Source organism: Bacillus rossius, chromosome 1 (assembly GCF_032445375.1).
Source record: "Bacillus rossius redtenbacheri isolate Brsri chromosome 1, Brsri_v3, whole genome shotgun sequence".
NCBI lineage: Eukaryota > Metazoa > Arthropoda > Insecta > Phasmatodea > Bacillidae > Bacillus > Bacillus rossius.
Window position 1 is genome coordinate 308,400,089 of NC_086330.1, and position 16,923 is coordinate 308,417,011.

Here is a 16,923-nt window from a genome sequence, read left to right on the forward strand (position 1 = left end):
TCCGCATCAGTCGATGCCCGCCATCATGTGTTTTAAAACTCCAGTCAAAGCTGAGCAACCCTTTATAGCAATTTGCAGCCCAGCCTGATGGAGAAGAGCATCATTCCAGACGCCTTACATTCTACAGAGTTGTAGTTGTAGATTTTTTTTCTTCACAGCGAGCTGGCGTCTATCCTGATCCGACAAAGAACATCACCAGGGGTCCTGTAACACCAGAGCTTCGTCACCCAATCCCTGAGTTAAGCAGAGTATGCTTAACCTAGTAAACTGTGTGTACATTTGAGGCTGATACCTATTCTCATGATAAACGCAAATTTTATATTAACTTCTCAATGGGTTATCCTGCATGTAAGTAAATACTGTCTAAGAGTTTACTGAATATATAAGTAAGCTAACATTTTATTACAATGTGTGAGTTCACTAACTTTATCCCTAGCTGATGTTTGAATACATAAAAATATCTCGTAATTATTATGCAATTTTGAAATACATAACACTAGTTTTAAAATATGATTTGTTCTATCAGTTAATTACTATTGTATATACTATCTCAAATCCATAACCGCACCAATATATGTATACGAGAAAAGCATTCATTATGAGTAGCATATGTTGACAGCTATGAAATCGGGCAAATATTTATACAAGTAATATTGAGAGAAGTAAAACAAAATATTTTGAATATGGGTTTTAATTTTTTTTTTTTCCATTTTATTTCTCCTTATTTTCACGAGTGTGACAGTAATAACTACGCAACACTCACAGTAGTACTTAATTTTTATTTTTTTTTATTTTTTAATAAGTCATGACTCAACATTTACAAAATAATTATTTTAATGCTTAATTCCCTAAAAAAGAAAAGCTAACTTTTTGAAGAATTTTTTCCCCTCCACAAATATTAATATGTGCATGAGGCATCCTTGGTATGCCAAGTGACTAAAAAGTTGAGTGTTTCGTGCAATTCTTTTAATATTTTGCATTGCCTCAGTTGTGTGAATTTTCCATGAAGGGTAGGATTCTCCACACAGGCAACATTTTATCATGGTGGCTAGGTTTTTCTTAACATAAGTACCTAAAGTTAAATGTTTGGATAAAATATGTCAATTGTGATAAAATCATTACAATGTTAAAATTTTTCAAAAAGATCATAGAAAACTGTTAACTGTCAAGGAGAGGAGTGCATTCAAAAAATAAATAAATCAAAAGCCAAATATACATTTTTTCCTAATCATTCTGGGCATTGCAATTTTGCAAGAAGTCTGTCTCCATTATAATAATTGGTTAAGTTAGGAAAGCCATATATTAAATTCAGTCGAATTGTGTGAATGATTGGTTAGTTTGGTTGGCTACATTTAAAATAAATTAATAAACATTAACTTTTTTAAATGCAACTAATTTTAAAAACATTTTTATTTTAAATGTAGTAATTTTAATGTAGTTAACATAACTCAACTGACCATTCTCACGTTTTACATAACTTTTAGTCAATGTACCACACCCAACTAACCAGTTGTTTTAACTGTAAATTAACAGAAAAGTATTTAACATATTGCAAAGACTCTTTTACAGTATGATTAGAAAATATGTCAGGAAGTCAAAATAAACTGAAAAACTTTCTAGCTTTGAAGGACTGAAGTCTAGGAAATTTGCATAATTTCATATTAGATGTTAAAACGGACAGGACTTATCATTAAAATTTTCTTGATTTTAAATGTGGTAATTTGGTATAAAAATTCTATATCATGTATCATGATAGCATGATCCTATATACTGTTACGATTTACTGCGGGTTCGTAAAGGATAGCCCAATTAAAGATTTTTATCACACACACAGTTTTATTGATAGCCACTTCTTATGTCACTTACAATAAATCTTATAAAATGGCCAATAATCAAATGAACTTAAAAATGTTGCTTCCCCAGTCACTCAGTTTCCACACACTGCACACCTCGCTGGGCTGCACCCCTGACGCAACTCTCGCCGCAGCACCCCTCTTGGATCTCCGTCGCTGTACTCCGCCGTTGCCGACGCACTTGCCTTCGCCGAGGACCCACTCGATGCCTTGCTTAGAACTTCGCTCGGGACTCCGGCGCGCCCGTAACACTATCACCCGGAACTGAACTCTCTGCCCTGGAACCTTCGTCCAAGGACTTCGCCACTCTGCCGCACCCGCGGCACTATCGCCCTGGAAGCTTCGCCGCAGGGGAGCTCCCGCCTGAACTCTCTCTCTCAACTCTCTGACTGGCATCCTCGGGCATATATACAGGCCCCGGCACAATTCCAGAACTCACGAGAGCGGCCGGAGCTAGTCGCGTCGGTCCGCGCCGACACGACGGTAGAAATCTCTCGAAACAGGTGTCCGCGGCTCGCGTAACTCCCAGCTGCCCGGTGTCAGTTACGTGTCAAAGGCAGGGCGCCGCGCGGGGAGTGTGGTAAGGAGGGGGGAAAGCGACAATCCTTGTTATCTTCCAGGCGCGCGCGGCGCGTATCATGTTGCGGCAGTCGCCAGCCAGCTCTGCACCTGCACGTGTCCCGGCCTTGCTCTAGTTCGTAACAATACACTGATCCGATGGTACATGGTGCTTACTGTTTTAATTTAGTATGTCAAAAGGTACTGGACATAACAAAAACTTATATAATAATAATTTACGATCAGGTTTACTACAAATGATAACATTTCCACAAGACCTGATATAGTTTATTTGTATTGTGATACAGAACAATTACTTGTAATTTTATTGAGTAGATAATTTCCAGAAAAAAAAATGTAAACATTGTATTTTAGAGTACTGTTAATTAGTATGATGATAATGTAAAAGCTGCATTGCAATATTGCCAGTAGTTAACAAATATGTTATGTTTTCCCTTCAGTTTACAATTAATGATCACCTTGTTCTACAAGTTCTACATGACAGTGAGGTTTATGAGACTGCAAATTGTGTTGAAAAAAAATAGTTGGCAAAAGTATCAACTGTGTAGTTAATAAACATGTTTAATATTGTCCATAACTATAGTAAATATGAGTTCTTTAACAAAGGTATTCTTTCAATATTATGTATTTTTTACTTTTTTATATTCAAAAAAGATATTCTGTAACAGTATTTGACAGTATCAGGTAATTCACATAAAAAATACACAGTAGACTAACTGTATTGAAAATTTCTAAAAAATGTATTCTTTATTTTGAGATAAGTTTTTACATGTGTAGATGATTAAAACTAAAATGAACAGTTGTGTAGGTTACCAATAAAGTACTGTAAATCTGTTTAAATTGTTGGTTGTATCGGCAATATTAAAAATAATGTAAAATTGTTTGAACCTTTGGTTAGTTACTGCCTTTTTGTCACAATGAAAGAACATCAGTAGTACTAATAATATTTCAGGAATTTTTTTTTTTTAATGAAAGGTTGCAACTGTAAGAAATATAAAATGCCACTAATTTTGTAACATTTACCACTGATTTTTAATGAATGATAAATCAATATAATAGACAATAATTATGGGTAGTTGTGCTCATGACAGGATACATTTGTCACATAAAACTCAAACACAGTTCATATGCGTCATGATGTGATGCACTCGACACCGGCAGTAAGTAAACTGCAAATTTTCATGTTGTTTTTTAATAACAGCCGGCAAGAAATAACATGCTGCCATCTATCCATCCTAAATAATTTTTAATTTAAAAAAAAGGCAATGCAAGATTTTGTGTAAGCTTCACTGACTTTAGAATTGAACTACAAGTATCTTCAAAAATTGTTTACATAAATTAATTTATATTCAACCATGGAGTTAAAGAAGTTTGGGAGATGATGTGAGCAATATTTGCCATGTTAATACTTGAAATAAATATGAGAATCTTATCTGGATAGCAAAACAATTTTTTGTTATAATGAAGTTTGATGCTAATTCCTTGCAGATGAGTTTGCTATGTATAACAATACTCACATGATGGCATTTTCCTGATTCTTCCTAGTGAGTTCCTTTAACACTATTAAACAAACTGCAAACGTATTACGCTGGGTTGATAAACAACACAATAAATGCAAGAATGCAGGATGCAAAAATACTCATTTGCATACTAAGCCAGATACTAGAACGCAACACAAGATCGGCCAACTTTCAACTTCATTGTGTTTCAGCTTGCATTTCCGCCATCCATGTTTGAAGTGAAGATATAAAATATTTTAAAGATGCAGATGTGTGTATAGAAGTCTAGTATTACTATTTTTTATTGCATGCATCACATTTTCATGACTTAAAATTGTACACAATTTAAGAAATTAATGGCAATTTCATGTTTTCATGATAAATATAAATTATCAAAAGAAGCCCGGGGAAGAATTTTGTTTGCTATTGTTTTACAATTGCAACTATTTGGGTCGGTGTGCCGGCCAGTGCAGCTGGGGCAGGCCCCACCTCCCGGACAGGTAGCGCCCGTCCCTCGGCAGTAATCCAATTAGCAGCGGCACCTCTCTCCCTGTCCCTCGAGGGTTCGGCAGGCATGTTCCCAGAGCCCATCCCCTGAAGTGGCGTAACTAGGGCGTAATTGTTCTCGGAGCTTCGCGTTAAGTCAGGGATTTTAATGAAGCGAGATTTCCGTGGGCTATAAAACCTTTATAGGTCGGGACTTGGCAGGTATTTAAGACGGAGGCCAGTCTGTGGCAAGTGGTATAAGAGTGAGAGGCCGGTGGCAATACCGGCATGTGTGTGGGCGAGGCTGGTGATAATTCTGGTGGATCCTCGGAGTGACCTGCGAGGGCAGTGAAGTGAAGAGGCTGAGTGACCCCTTGATGGGCGATAACCGATGGCGAGCGGCAGACTTCATGCGAGAAGATTGGTGCACCAGCGGCCGAAGCATCCAGGTGTTGTATGCGCAGCGGACGCGTGAGTAGTGCGAGGCAGTGTGTTGAGATGAGGTGCAGACAAGCAGTAGGGAGAGCCACTGTCGAGCCACGCTCCAGTGGGGAGAGTAAATTGTGTACTTAATGAAGAGTGATTAATTTTAGGACAGACATTATATTGTTAAAACTTAATTAATAGTGTAAATATTAGTAATATATAAAACTTTATTTAATCATTAGGCTATCCTACAGGACCTGAGTTTTCCCATTAGTCACAATATAGAGTACTTCCGATTATCTGAGGTAATGACAGGCAAGGGGTTTACGGATAACTGAAGATCACGGTTAAATGCTGAAAAAACTGCTTACTTAGTTAAAAAAAAATTTATCCCAACTATCTAGGCAAACACTGTATAAGGTTGTGCGTAACAGGTACTAAAGTGTAAGATGTAATTTACAGAAAAAATTGCAGTACACATAGCTAAAACATAGCCATATTTTACATCTAGCTGGTCAATAATTTTTAATTTTTTTGGGAAGTCAAGTATCACTCATTTGCATTTATTATTAGACATTACCTACTGTCTTAAGATTATGACAGAATAAAAATTTTTACTACAATTTGACTGCTGTCTTGAAACTATGCAGGCCAGTTATTGCTCACGTGAGTCATAGAAGAGCCGTGCCATACCGGTGCCAACCTTAGCACAGTTCACAAGGGCATGTGAAACACAAATGCACAAGGCTTACAGGGATACATTTATAATTTACTCACGCAGTTTCTAAGTCCATGATGCATACTCTCTCTTACCAACTATGTATGCACTGTTTGGCAGCCTTTTACATCTTGAATCACAGAATAAAATGCTCTGTCACATCAATAGTCAAAACTGAATTTGTGATTATGGTTTATGAAATGAATCATGACACGATTAACCCGCAAACTAGATAACCCACACCCGAATAATTGGGAGTCTACTGTATATAAAAGCAAAGATGTAATTTTGTAAATTTTCAGTTTTCTCCACAACTCCTCACTGCCTTCCACTCGCAGTAGTGGAGGTAGATACCCCTTCGGTTCCCATCGATTCTAAGAGGGTTTAGTGGAATTTAATTTTTGACCAGGTTTCCTGGATAATTTTCATGGCTACAGCTGTTGCATTGTTAATATTTCCTTTATCTCCAAATTAATGACTATTTCATTGCTGATGCCTTCTAGCAAAATTTTTGACTTTGTAAGATGTGCCCCGAATGCTGTTGCTTTGTCACAAACTGAAATTTGACTTGCAGATAATTTTGCTGAACCCTCCAAAATTATGAAATGAGACTGTATTAAACATCAGCAGAATAACAACAATGAAGCAAGCATAATAACTAGCAAAGAAAAAGAGGAAAACTGTATTTATCCCAAGAATACCTTTAATTTCAAATGAAATGCTCTTGATTTTTAAATGATTGCAATTTCCAGTGCATTTTTCTTACAGTTTTATTATTCACAATCACCCACTTTCTTTAAATCTATGATAATTTATTCTTATTAGGGCAATGCTGGGTACTGTAACTACTGTATTATATTTCAGTTCTATCATTGTGGTGATTTTGTTGTGACACGAGTGTAAGACTGAGATTTTAATTACCTGCAAAAGTTTTGCAGTTCAAGTGCTATATTCACGTACGTACAACATTAGTGCTATGTGTTTGGTTTTAGTACTAGTTGTATCTAGTGAGGTATTTTATTAATTACACAAATGGTTTGGTAAGTTATTTTCCTGTTGTGTACGTGATTGCAACTATAAAGAAAGGTTATTTGATGTAAATTGGATTTGAATCAATATAAATTTTATAATATGTAGTATTATTGCAGATTTGTATTGTTTATAACTTAAGTAGTCTGTTTTTACCCACATGGTGGAATGGAGATGAGAATCATCAAATTAAAGTAGTTGTTCACAAATCATTTGGCATGTTTGCTAAGTGCTAAGCTTGGTAGAAATTAATGGTTGTTTATACTGAATTTGTCTGTTTTGATATAAGAATAGTTGGTGTTTTAAGAGGTTATGATGTGAGGCAGAATATATATTGGTATGGTTGGACAATTCTAATTATGTCGGTTATCTACTGAAATTCATGTTTCTTCAAAAGTTCTAGACAATTGCAAACGTCTCCATTTTCAAAGTTTTATAATTTTCAAGCCTATTTATAATATCCACATCCAGTGCATTTTATTCTGATGGCATTATCCTGTATACAGTAATCCTTTTTTATATGTTTCCTATTTTAATTTAGTACATTGAAGACCCTGTGCACTTGATCCTGAATGGTATCCTAATGGCATGATATTGACAGAAACTTTAAGTGGAAAACAGCCTTGAAGTCTGCAAAAACTGTCTTTTATCCATTTCAAAATGAGAAAATATTGATGCAACTATAAAATTTGCTGTAATATTATTGTTACTGCATTTTAATGATATTCCAAACAACATTTTTCTATTTTTTAATAGCTTCTACCTGACCAATTCCTTGGAAATCATGGCTGTTCCCACTTAAAGAGTTTCTCAGAATCCAGCAGGAATTTGATGCTGTTTCCATGAGAAATATAAAATGCCTGTATTGCTAAAAACACCATTTTCTGAATTCTTTCTCTTTTCCCAAATAAACATCAACACTCTAAGAAATTACACTATGCTTTATAAATGATTGTTTGATTGTTGCATGTTACATTGTTGCATCATTGCGTAGTTTATAAACCTGAAAAAACCTTTAAACATATATGCCTTGTTTTTAATTCAATTATAACCAGTTGACTTTAATTTCAGAACACCAGTGGCGGCTCCTGTGAGGAGGCTGGGCAGGCCTGGGCCTACCCAACATTTAAAACTGAAAATAAAGACTTTTCACGAAAATACACATGATAAAAACCGTGATTTCTCAGAAACTGGTAATAAATTATTAGCGCTGTTTTCAAGGTCAATATAGGAACATATTTAGTGTTGCAAAATGGTATTTTCGGAATTTTTTTTTTTACTTTGTGAGTGACATAAGATATTTACCTAATAATTCTTAGGATTAATATATTGTAGATATTGGACTTCAGAGAGAACTAAATTACCCTCAAAAAGCCACAAAACTTACCATTTTTCATCTGAATTTTAAATATTACCCTGGTCACCCTCTGATATGTAGGCCAGAAGCCCAGACCAGGGGCGTACACAGAAGGGGGGGGGGGGGGGGGTTTAGGGGTTTAAACCCCGCCCCCCCCTTAGCACAAAATCTTTAATTAATTTCTTATTCATCACTCAAACAAAATTCATATTAAAATTAGTAAAATTTTTACCATTACAATATTTAAATTTAAGAACCAAAAACTGCTAAAATAGCACTATTATACACCTTAAAGTCCAAATTTTCCCGAGGGAGGACCCCCAGACCCACCGCCACTTTAATACGGGGGGGGGGGGGGGGGAAGCCATGCTTCTTAACACCCCCCATACACAAATCCTGGCTACGCCACTGGGCCAGACCACCCCCCCCCCCTCCCCTTTTCAAGGTACAGCCTGGACTCCAAAAACTGTGCATACGCCCCTGCGATGTATAGTCCAGGCCACCAAAAAACCAATCCTGAAGCTGCCCCAACAGACACCCACTCAATACACTAATACCTCTATAATTTAAATTCAAGTATTACTGCTGTTTCCCATGTAAAGTAAACAATAAGTTTATGCAGTTGCATGCGCCACAATTGATTGGCTCAAGCTCATCGCATCGTAACGCAATGCTCTATTTGTGCAACTTGAATTGTTGTATACAAACCCACAGAGGAAATGATGCTATATCTCTCTCTGGAATCAAGTGTCCAAACGACACGACGACCCCGACATCATATTCTTCTTCTATCGTAGAATACGGCCAGCCATAAATAGCAAGTTTATGTTGCATTGCAAATGATCTGACTGGATTTCTTTTCGAATTAAGAGATGTAACAACGTCTAATCGGCTCACGATTCCTGTCCGTCTGAAAAACACCACACACACAAATATTATATATATACATATATATATATATATATATATATATATGTATATATATATATACATATATACATATATATATATATATATATATATATATATATATATATATATATATATATATACACACACACACATATATATATATATATATATATATATATATATATATATATATATATAATGATTTTAAAAAATATGTTCGATGGTAGGCTTTTATATATTACTTACAGTTCTTCGTACAATATTTTCAAACTCGCTTCAGAAAAGTCATCAGAACCGTAAAACAATATCCTCCAAGGAGCCGTTCGGGAACTAAAGGGCTTACTTGAATATGCAATATTACGTTTACAACTTACGCGATATCGAATCAAACCACTACATTTTACGCAAAATATTTTATTAAAAAACAGTAACATACCAACTATTTTGAACTGATATAGACCAGCACATGGAGCTAGGGATGCAAACGATACATCGATGTTTTGAAAACATCGATGTATCGTTCATGAAACATCGATGTTAGCATCGATGTTTTGAAGACTGATACATCGCCGATGCATCGACGAAAAGGTCCAAAAATATCGACATCGTTCATCATTAAAATTGCCATAGTTTTTTATAATATTTTGGCTATCATTTCATGAATATTTATTTAATATATAAAAAAAATTACGATACGACATTTAGTTTTTAAGATACAATTTTTTAACTGTCTATACTTACTATAAAAACCTACATTTTTAAGTAGGTAGGTATCATAAATGTTGTAAATACTGAACTATTTGGTTGATTTCAGTATAAATTTTTCCCAGTACTTTAAGATGTGTAAAGTCATTTGGAAAAAATAAATACCGTTAAAAAAATTTGTTTACATAAGAATTTTCTTTAAAATTTTGACAAATATAGGGGAAAAGCAGCGAGACTTTATGGACAATTTCATAGCTTGTTGTACATACAAGCTATTGATTGGTACTGATACGGTCTCGCTAGCTATATCGAGAAAATTAATGTTACATTTTAAACCTGCACATACACTTCATGCTTTTTTCCTATTATTTTTTTTAATTAAAAGTAAATTGTGAAAAAAAATAGTTACCTATTTTTAAAATGATTTTGGACTTCTTAAAATACTGGAAAAAAAATATAAGGATACCAACCAAAATGGTTTAGCATTTACCTACTTTTATTTATACTTAAAAATGTAAGTTTTATAAGTATCGAAAATTAAAAAAAAAAAGTTTCTTGAAAACTAAATGTCGTATCGCAATGGTTTTTGGATAAATAGATCTCTTATGATCTGTACTATTTACACTATATTCATGAAATGATAACTAAAAACATAAAAAAAAACAAGGGTAATTTTATTTTAAGTAAGCCTGTGTCTTAAGGCTGCAGTCTGCCCGGGCACACACACGGTGCGCAGAGCTTCAGGAAAAACCAACGTGATTTGAAAACTACTCAAGATATCCGAGTGGGGTCTGTTTACAAAAAACATTTAAATGTTCGCTGAATGCCGAAATATACTTTTGAATTCGGATTAAGTTTTTAAAATGTGTTTTTAGTAGAGTGAAAATGGCTAAAAGGCGTGTTTTCGGAGTACTTTTTAGGGATAAAACAACCGATACAGAATCTTGAAACCACTTAAGCCGCGTCCACACTTGTATCAGATCACCGTATCTGTATCATGATCGCGTATCATGATCGCCGTACGAAAACAGAGTTCTGTAACATGCGCGCGTATCATTTTTATACAATGATCGGATCGGGGATGATCCCGCCAAGAGTCGGTTTTATGCCGTCACATCAAAGGAAAGATACGTGATACAGATACAGACAGTGTGGACGGGCCGTCCGATCATCAGTACGTATCATCGCCGCGTGTGCCTCCTCCCGCGCCCCCTTGCACAAACATGTAACGTGCATGCGTCGAATTCCACAACGGAGTACAACTCGCGCAGGCTAGGAAGGGCTTTGAGACGCGCAGGTTGTGATACCGCCCCCCTCGGCAGTCAAAGCGGCGCCTGTGCTCTAATTGGCTGTGCCTGCGAAGGCCATCGATAGCGCACGGCTGTCTAGTAGACTACTACCGTGCGTGAATATATCAGTCTTCCTCTTTCCGTGGTTGTGTTGTGTACGTATTTAACAGAGTAGGCTACCGCGAGAATTGTCGGATTTTGTGTGCACGTTCTCTTGAGGTATATACGTAACAATGCCTCCAATACATTCGAAGCTGAAACACAAGGTTCTGCATAGTCAAACGCGAGAAGTTATTGCGAATGTGATTGAGTTCATGAACAATGAAAAAGCGGCTCAAGAGCCTATCATCCCTTTTGCCGAAGCACGAAGACGTGTTGCTGTGGCTACAGGCGTGTCTACAAATGTAGTTACCCAGATTACCAAAGAGATGCAGCGTATTGCAGTCGGCGAGGGCACACGTTTCGAAACACCAAACAAGCATAGGACGCGTACGAAGCATGTTACGGGACTTGACGATTTTGATAAGTGTGTTGTGCGACGAAGTATTCACAATTTTTATATAAATCAGAAAATCGCCCCTACTATCCCAAGACTACTACAAGAACTACGAAAGAGTATTGGTTTTAAGGGAGGAGCAATAAGCTTACGAAAAATCGTACGAGAATTGGGATTTAGATGGAAGAAAACGAGAACAAATCGTTCTGTACTTACAGAGAGACAAGAAATAAGATACAAACGGATTGCGTATCTAAGAGAGATAAAGGAAGCTAGGCAGCAAGGCAGGCCTATAGTGTACATGGACGAGACGTATTTACTGAGCTCGCACTGTACAGAAAAATCATGGAGTGACGAAAGCAATGCAGGCCTGTTGAAACCCGTATCTAAAGGCGAGCGAGTGATAATTGTTCACGCAGGTGGCGAAATGGGTTTTATCAAGGATGCGTTGTTAATGTGGCGTTCAAAGCAAGCTACGGGTGACTATCACAATGAAATGAACGCCACTAATTACGAGAAGTGGGTATTAGAGAAGCTTATACCTAATCTTCCAGAAAACAGTGTTCTGGTAATAGACAACGCACCGTATCACAATAAACTCCGTGAAAAGTGTCCTAACTCCAACTCCAAGAAAGAGGACATGAAGACATGGCTACGTGAAAAAGGTATTTCATTCCGGCCCGACATGTTGAAACCAGAGTTGTACGAAATAATAAAAAAACACAAAGAACTACATAAGAGTTACGTTATTGACGAGCTTATGTCACAGCACTCTCACCGAGTTTTACGTCTTCCTCCATACCATCCTGATTTAAATCCCATCGAACTCATCTGGGCGGACGTTAAACAGTGGGTTGCGCAACGAAATGTTGATTTTAACATTAAAAGTGTTATCGCTTTGTGCAATCAACGGTTCTCCGAGATAGATCAGGACAAATGGAAGTCAGTATGTGCACACGTACAAACAATTGAAAACGGATATAGAACACAGGAAGGGGCAATTTATATCGCTGTGGAAGAAGTGATAATTAACTTAGGCGAAGAAACTGACACTTCAAGTGAAGCTGATAGCTACAGTGATGACAGAAATCACTCTGAAAGGGACAGCGAGTTGTCGGGCATTGAAGAACTGCAGTAGGTAAGTAACCTGGAAAATGTATTTTGGTTTCAGTGTAATGTATACTGTATATACGTGTTTTGCTGTGCCGAAAGTAACCACTCTGAAAGGGATAGTAAATCAAGTATTACAGTAGGCGAACCAACTACATAACAGCCGCATGATGTTTTCAGTATGGTGTGTACCGTACACGTGTTTTCTTTCCTTTACACTCCCCTCTTCGTCACCTAGAAGGGGGGGTACTTGAGCTGCGCAGTAGAAGCTAGTTTTCGTCCGTTTTTAATCTCCATCAAAACCTTTCCTACAGCGAGCCTGGTGTACGTAATTCATATATACATTTAAACCTCCTGCAGTTGACCAGTAACCTTTGTAGAGGAGCTACTTACTGCTATAGAGCATCCCACTCTTAGATTGCAGTGTGGAAGTAAATGGGTGCATTCTCTCTCTCTCTAACACACACCGATTGCCGTTAGCACTGTCCTTGTTTCTTCGTGCATTGTTGCCAAATATCAAACGAAATTTAAAATTTTAATTTTTGGACCAAGCTTTTTTTCATATTGTATAGAATCAAAATACGCATCAGGCAATGCTTATTTTGAATACTTAACAATATTTTAAGTGTCCGAAAAAATAAAAAAACATAACTTATTCGCTGCGAACTGTTTTGAAGTATTCCGATATGTTTCACATCAAAAAAAGAAAACCTACATGTGTATTTCATTCAGATTTTTTTTTATTAGTAAATTAATGCCTTAGGACGCCACCGAACAAATGTTAAGACAAAAACTGTACAGGTTTCACTTAAATAATTTTTTTAATATATTGAAATGCATTTTCTCACAAACTGAAACATCAAAAAGTTGACCCGCGGAAAAAAATTTTTCTATTAAAGATAGATGGGGGACGAAAGCGAGAAAAATGTTCACAATGAATGGAATTAGTTTTTAAAAGCAGCCCCATCTCAATTGCTTCTACAGTTTCCGTGGAAATAGCTGTTAAAGATGTGTCTTATCAGTACAAGAGCGCGCGCTGCCGTCGTAAGAGGAAACAGGGTCGTGTGTTTAGATAAGTGGGGTTCTGTCCTACAAGCAATTTCAAATACATGGCTTCCTTAGTCAAAAAAAAAATTTTATAATCGATTCTTGAACATAATATGTAAAATGTATGAAATAAATACGAAGGAATTCAATAGCGATCATGGTACAAAATTTTGAATTACTTTTCTATCCTTCTCAACACCAAGCATCTTATCAAACATTGTTTTAGACAAAGTTTTGGAAAATAACTTTGATATTATTACAAACAATTTAAACAGATTTGATAAGGTGTCTACTAAGGCAGTTACGTTTTTTTGTCCGGTGAAAATTTTTTTCGAACCCATGCAGTTATGGCTGGTCGTATCAAAAATGTATTTAGAAAACATTTTTCGGCATTAGGTAATCCGAGTTATCATACGTTAAAACGGATTCGATATTATTCATATTATGGGAGTTGTTGCGATTTTCCTGTTTTTCAAAAAATCTTCCCCATTTCGAACCAATTGTTCGGATTTTTCCCATAACTTACTCGACCAAGAATTTCCATTACTGTATTTTATTTATCATTTTGGACATGACTTGTCCAAAAATACGGCATTTATCGGGCCCATGAAAATGTGATATATATATATATATATATATATATATATATATATATATATATATATATATATATATATACTAGCTGCCAGACCCGGCTTCGCACGGCTATACTAATAGAAAAAAAAAAAGCCTCATCTCCCATTTACAGTAAAGGTAAATAAAAAAAATTTTTAGTGAAAATTTATTACAATGCTGTATAATGTACCGGAGAGAAAATGAATAGCACCGATGGTTTCCCGACTCGTGCACGCAACGTACAACTGATGTACCCGTACTTCGCTACGGCAGTCTACAGGCAGATCACTCTTGCGCCGCTCATTATACATGCCCCAACTTGTGGGTACGCCACTGCCGCGCGATGCCCGTTGCCATGGAGACGCAGAAGGCATGAACAATTCAAAATCCTGTTCTCATGCAGACAAAGTACCCACTGTTGCCTGGTTTTAACAACCCATGGGATATATTTTTCGGAAAATGTCATCCTGCGTAACATAAGGAACATTACTGTGAAGTTTCAAGTCTGTAATATTCATATACTTGAAAAAAGGGGGAAATTTTTGAAATTTAAAGTACCCGCAAAATTTCAACGGTGATGAGGACTGCACTAACAATGAAATAGTCGTTGCCATAGAGACGAATGAAGCATCAACAAAGCAACAGCCGTTGCCATGGTGATTTCCTACCAATAACTGGAAATTTTGATATATTACGCCCCCGAAACTCCCCTTGGGATCTGATTTCCGCAGAATCCGTTCTTAGTGAGCGTCTACATCACAAAATGAGTAACTATGCTAAATTTCAAGCCAATCGGTGTATAGTTTTAGAGATCTCGTGATGAGTGAGTCCCCACAAAACACTCTTAATGGCTTCTCAATGCGCAGTTTTAGGGGCTAAGAAAAGTGACTGCATCACTATCCGACCCCTCCCCAGCGTGAGATGCAGGCTACCCGCATACCAGGAGTGGTTGCCGGGCAGCATGCCCTGCCAGCCGCAGGCGGCGCGCGCACTCAGGAAATAAAAAAAAAAAAATTAGGGGTGGACTACCCCTAACATTTAGGGGGATGAAAAATAGATGTTGGCCGATTCTCATAGATACCGGATAAGCACAAAAAATTTCATCAAAATCGGTCAAGCCGTTTCGGAGGAGTATGGCAACGAAAACTGTGACACGAGAATTTTATATATAAGATATATATATATATATATATATATATATATATATATATATACTAGCTGCCAGACCCGGCTTCGCACGGCTATACTAATGGAAAAAAAAATAAGCCTCATCTCCCATTTACAGTAAAGGTAAATAAAAAAAATTTTAGTGAAAATTTATTACAATGCTGTATAATGTACCGGAGAGAAAATGAATAGCACCGATGGTTTCCCGACTCGTGCACGCAACGTACAACTGATGTACCCGTACTTCGCTACGGCAGTCTACAGGCAGATCACTCTTGCGCCGCTCATTATACATGCCCCAACTTGTGGGTACGCCACTGCCGCGCGATGCCCGTTGCCATGGAGACGCAGAAGGCATGAACAATTCAAAATCCTGTTCTCATGCAGACAAAGTACCCACTGTTGCCTGGTTTTAACAACCCATGGGATATATTTTTCGGAAAATGTCATCCTGCGTAACATAAGGAACATTACTGTGAAGTTTCAAGTCTGTAATATATATATACTTGAAAAAAGGGGGAAATTTTTTGAAATTTAAAGTACCCGCAAAATTTCAACGGTGATGAGGACTGCACTAACAATGAAATAGTCGTTGCCATAGAGACGAATGAAGCATCAACAAAGCAACAGCCGTTGCCATGGTGATTTCCTACCAATAACTGGAAATTTTGATATATTACGCCCCCGAAACTCCCCTTGGGATCTGATTTCCGCAGAATCCGTTCTTAGTGAGCGTCTACATCACAAAATGAGTAACTATGCTAAATTTCAAGCCAATCGGTGTATAGTTTTAGAGATCTCGTGATGAGTGAGTCCCCAAAAAACACTCTTAATGGCTTCTCAATGCGCAGTTTTAGGGGCTAAGAAAAGTGACTGCATCACTATCCGACCCCTCCCCAGCGTGAGATGCAGGCTACCCGCATACCAGGAGTGGTTGCCGGGCAGCATGCCCTGCCAGCCGCAGGCGGCGCGCGCACTCAGGAAATAAAAAATAAAAAATTAGGGGTGGACTACCCCTAACATTTAGGGGGAAGAAAAATAGATGTTGGCCGATTCTCATAGATACCGGATAAGCACAAAAAATTTCATCAAAATCGGTCAAGCCGTTTCGGAGGAGTATGGCAACGAAAACTGTGACACGAGAATTTTATATATAAGACTAGCTGACCCGGCAAACGTTGTTTTGCCATTTAAATTATTTCTAGGGAATTTCTTGCTGCAGTACCCGGCGTTGCCCGGGCTGAACACAGGGCGAAGGGTACCTTTTTCGAAATCAAATGTAGACAGTAAATGTCTTCTTAATTTGAATGTCAAGTGTGCAAAATAATTTATATCACTTTCAGATCCCGACAGACGTTGTTCTGCCAGTGTATAGTTATTTACCTGTATATATCTAAAAATTGGTGGTCTGTATGTAGTCTAGACTCTATAAAGAACTATAGAAAAAAGCTTAAAAATAAGAGATTACTAATATTGAAAAGATTCCATTATCTAGCTAATGCTCGGCATGCATTGCAATGCCTTATTCAGTTTTGTTTTTTAATATGTTTGAAGTAGTTACACAATACACATATGCAAATCATCTATCCATCTCTCTAAATATATATATCTCTATCTACATCTATATATGTATCT

At 37.0% G+C, this 16,923-nt stretch overlaps 1 protein-coding gene across 7 annotated transcripts in view; it reads right to left on the reverse strand.

Annotated features, from left to right (window-relative positions):
• Positions 1–9,361, reverse strand: part of LOC134527881 (methionyl-tRNA formyltransferase, mitochondrial) — a 46,962-nt gene extending 37,601 nt beyond the window's left edge. For 2 of the 7 annotated variants that reach the window (XM_063360877.1, XM_063360876.1), the window contains exons 1-2: positions 9,106–9,340; positions 8,660–8,857 (exon numbers count right to left, since the gene is read on the reverse strand). In XM_063360877.1, coding sequence (XP_063216947.1) covers positions 8,660–8,857; positions 9,106–9,293 — 386 coding nt within the window. In that variant the 5' untranslated portion in view covers positions 9,294–9,340. Of the gene's footprint in view, positions 1–8,655; positions 8,858–9,105 lie in introns of those variants that run through there. The other 5 variants (XM_063360874.1, XM_063360875.1, XM_063360879.1 and 2 more) reach the window with 5 other exon arrangements.
• Positions 9,362–16,923: the final 7,562 nt, after the last annotated feature.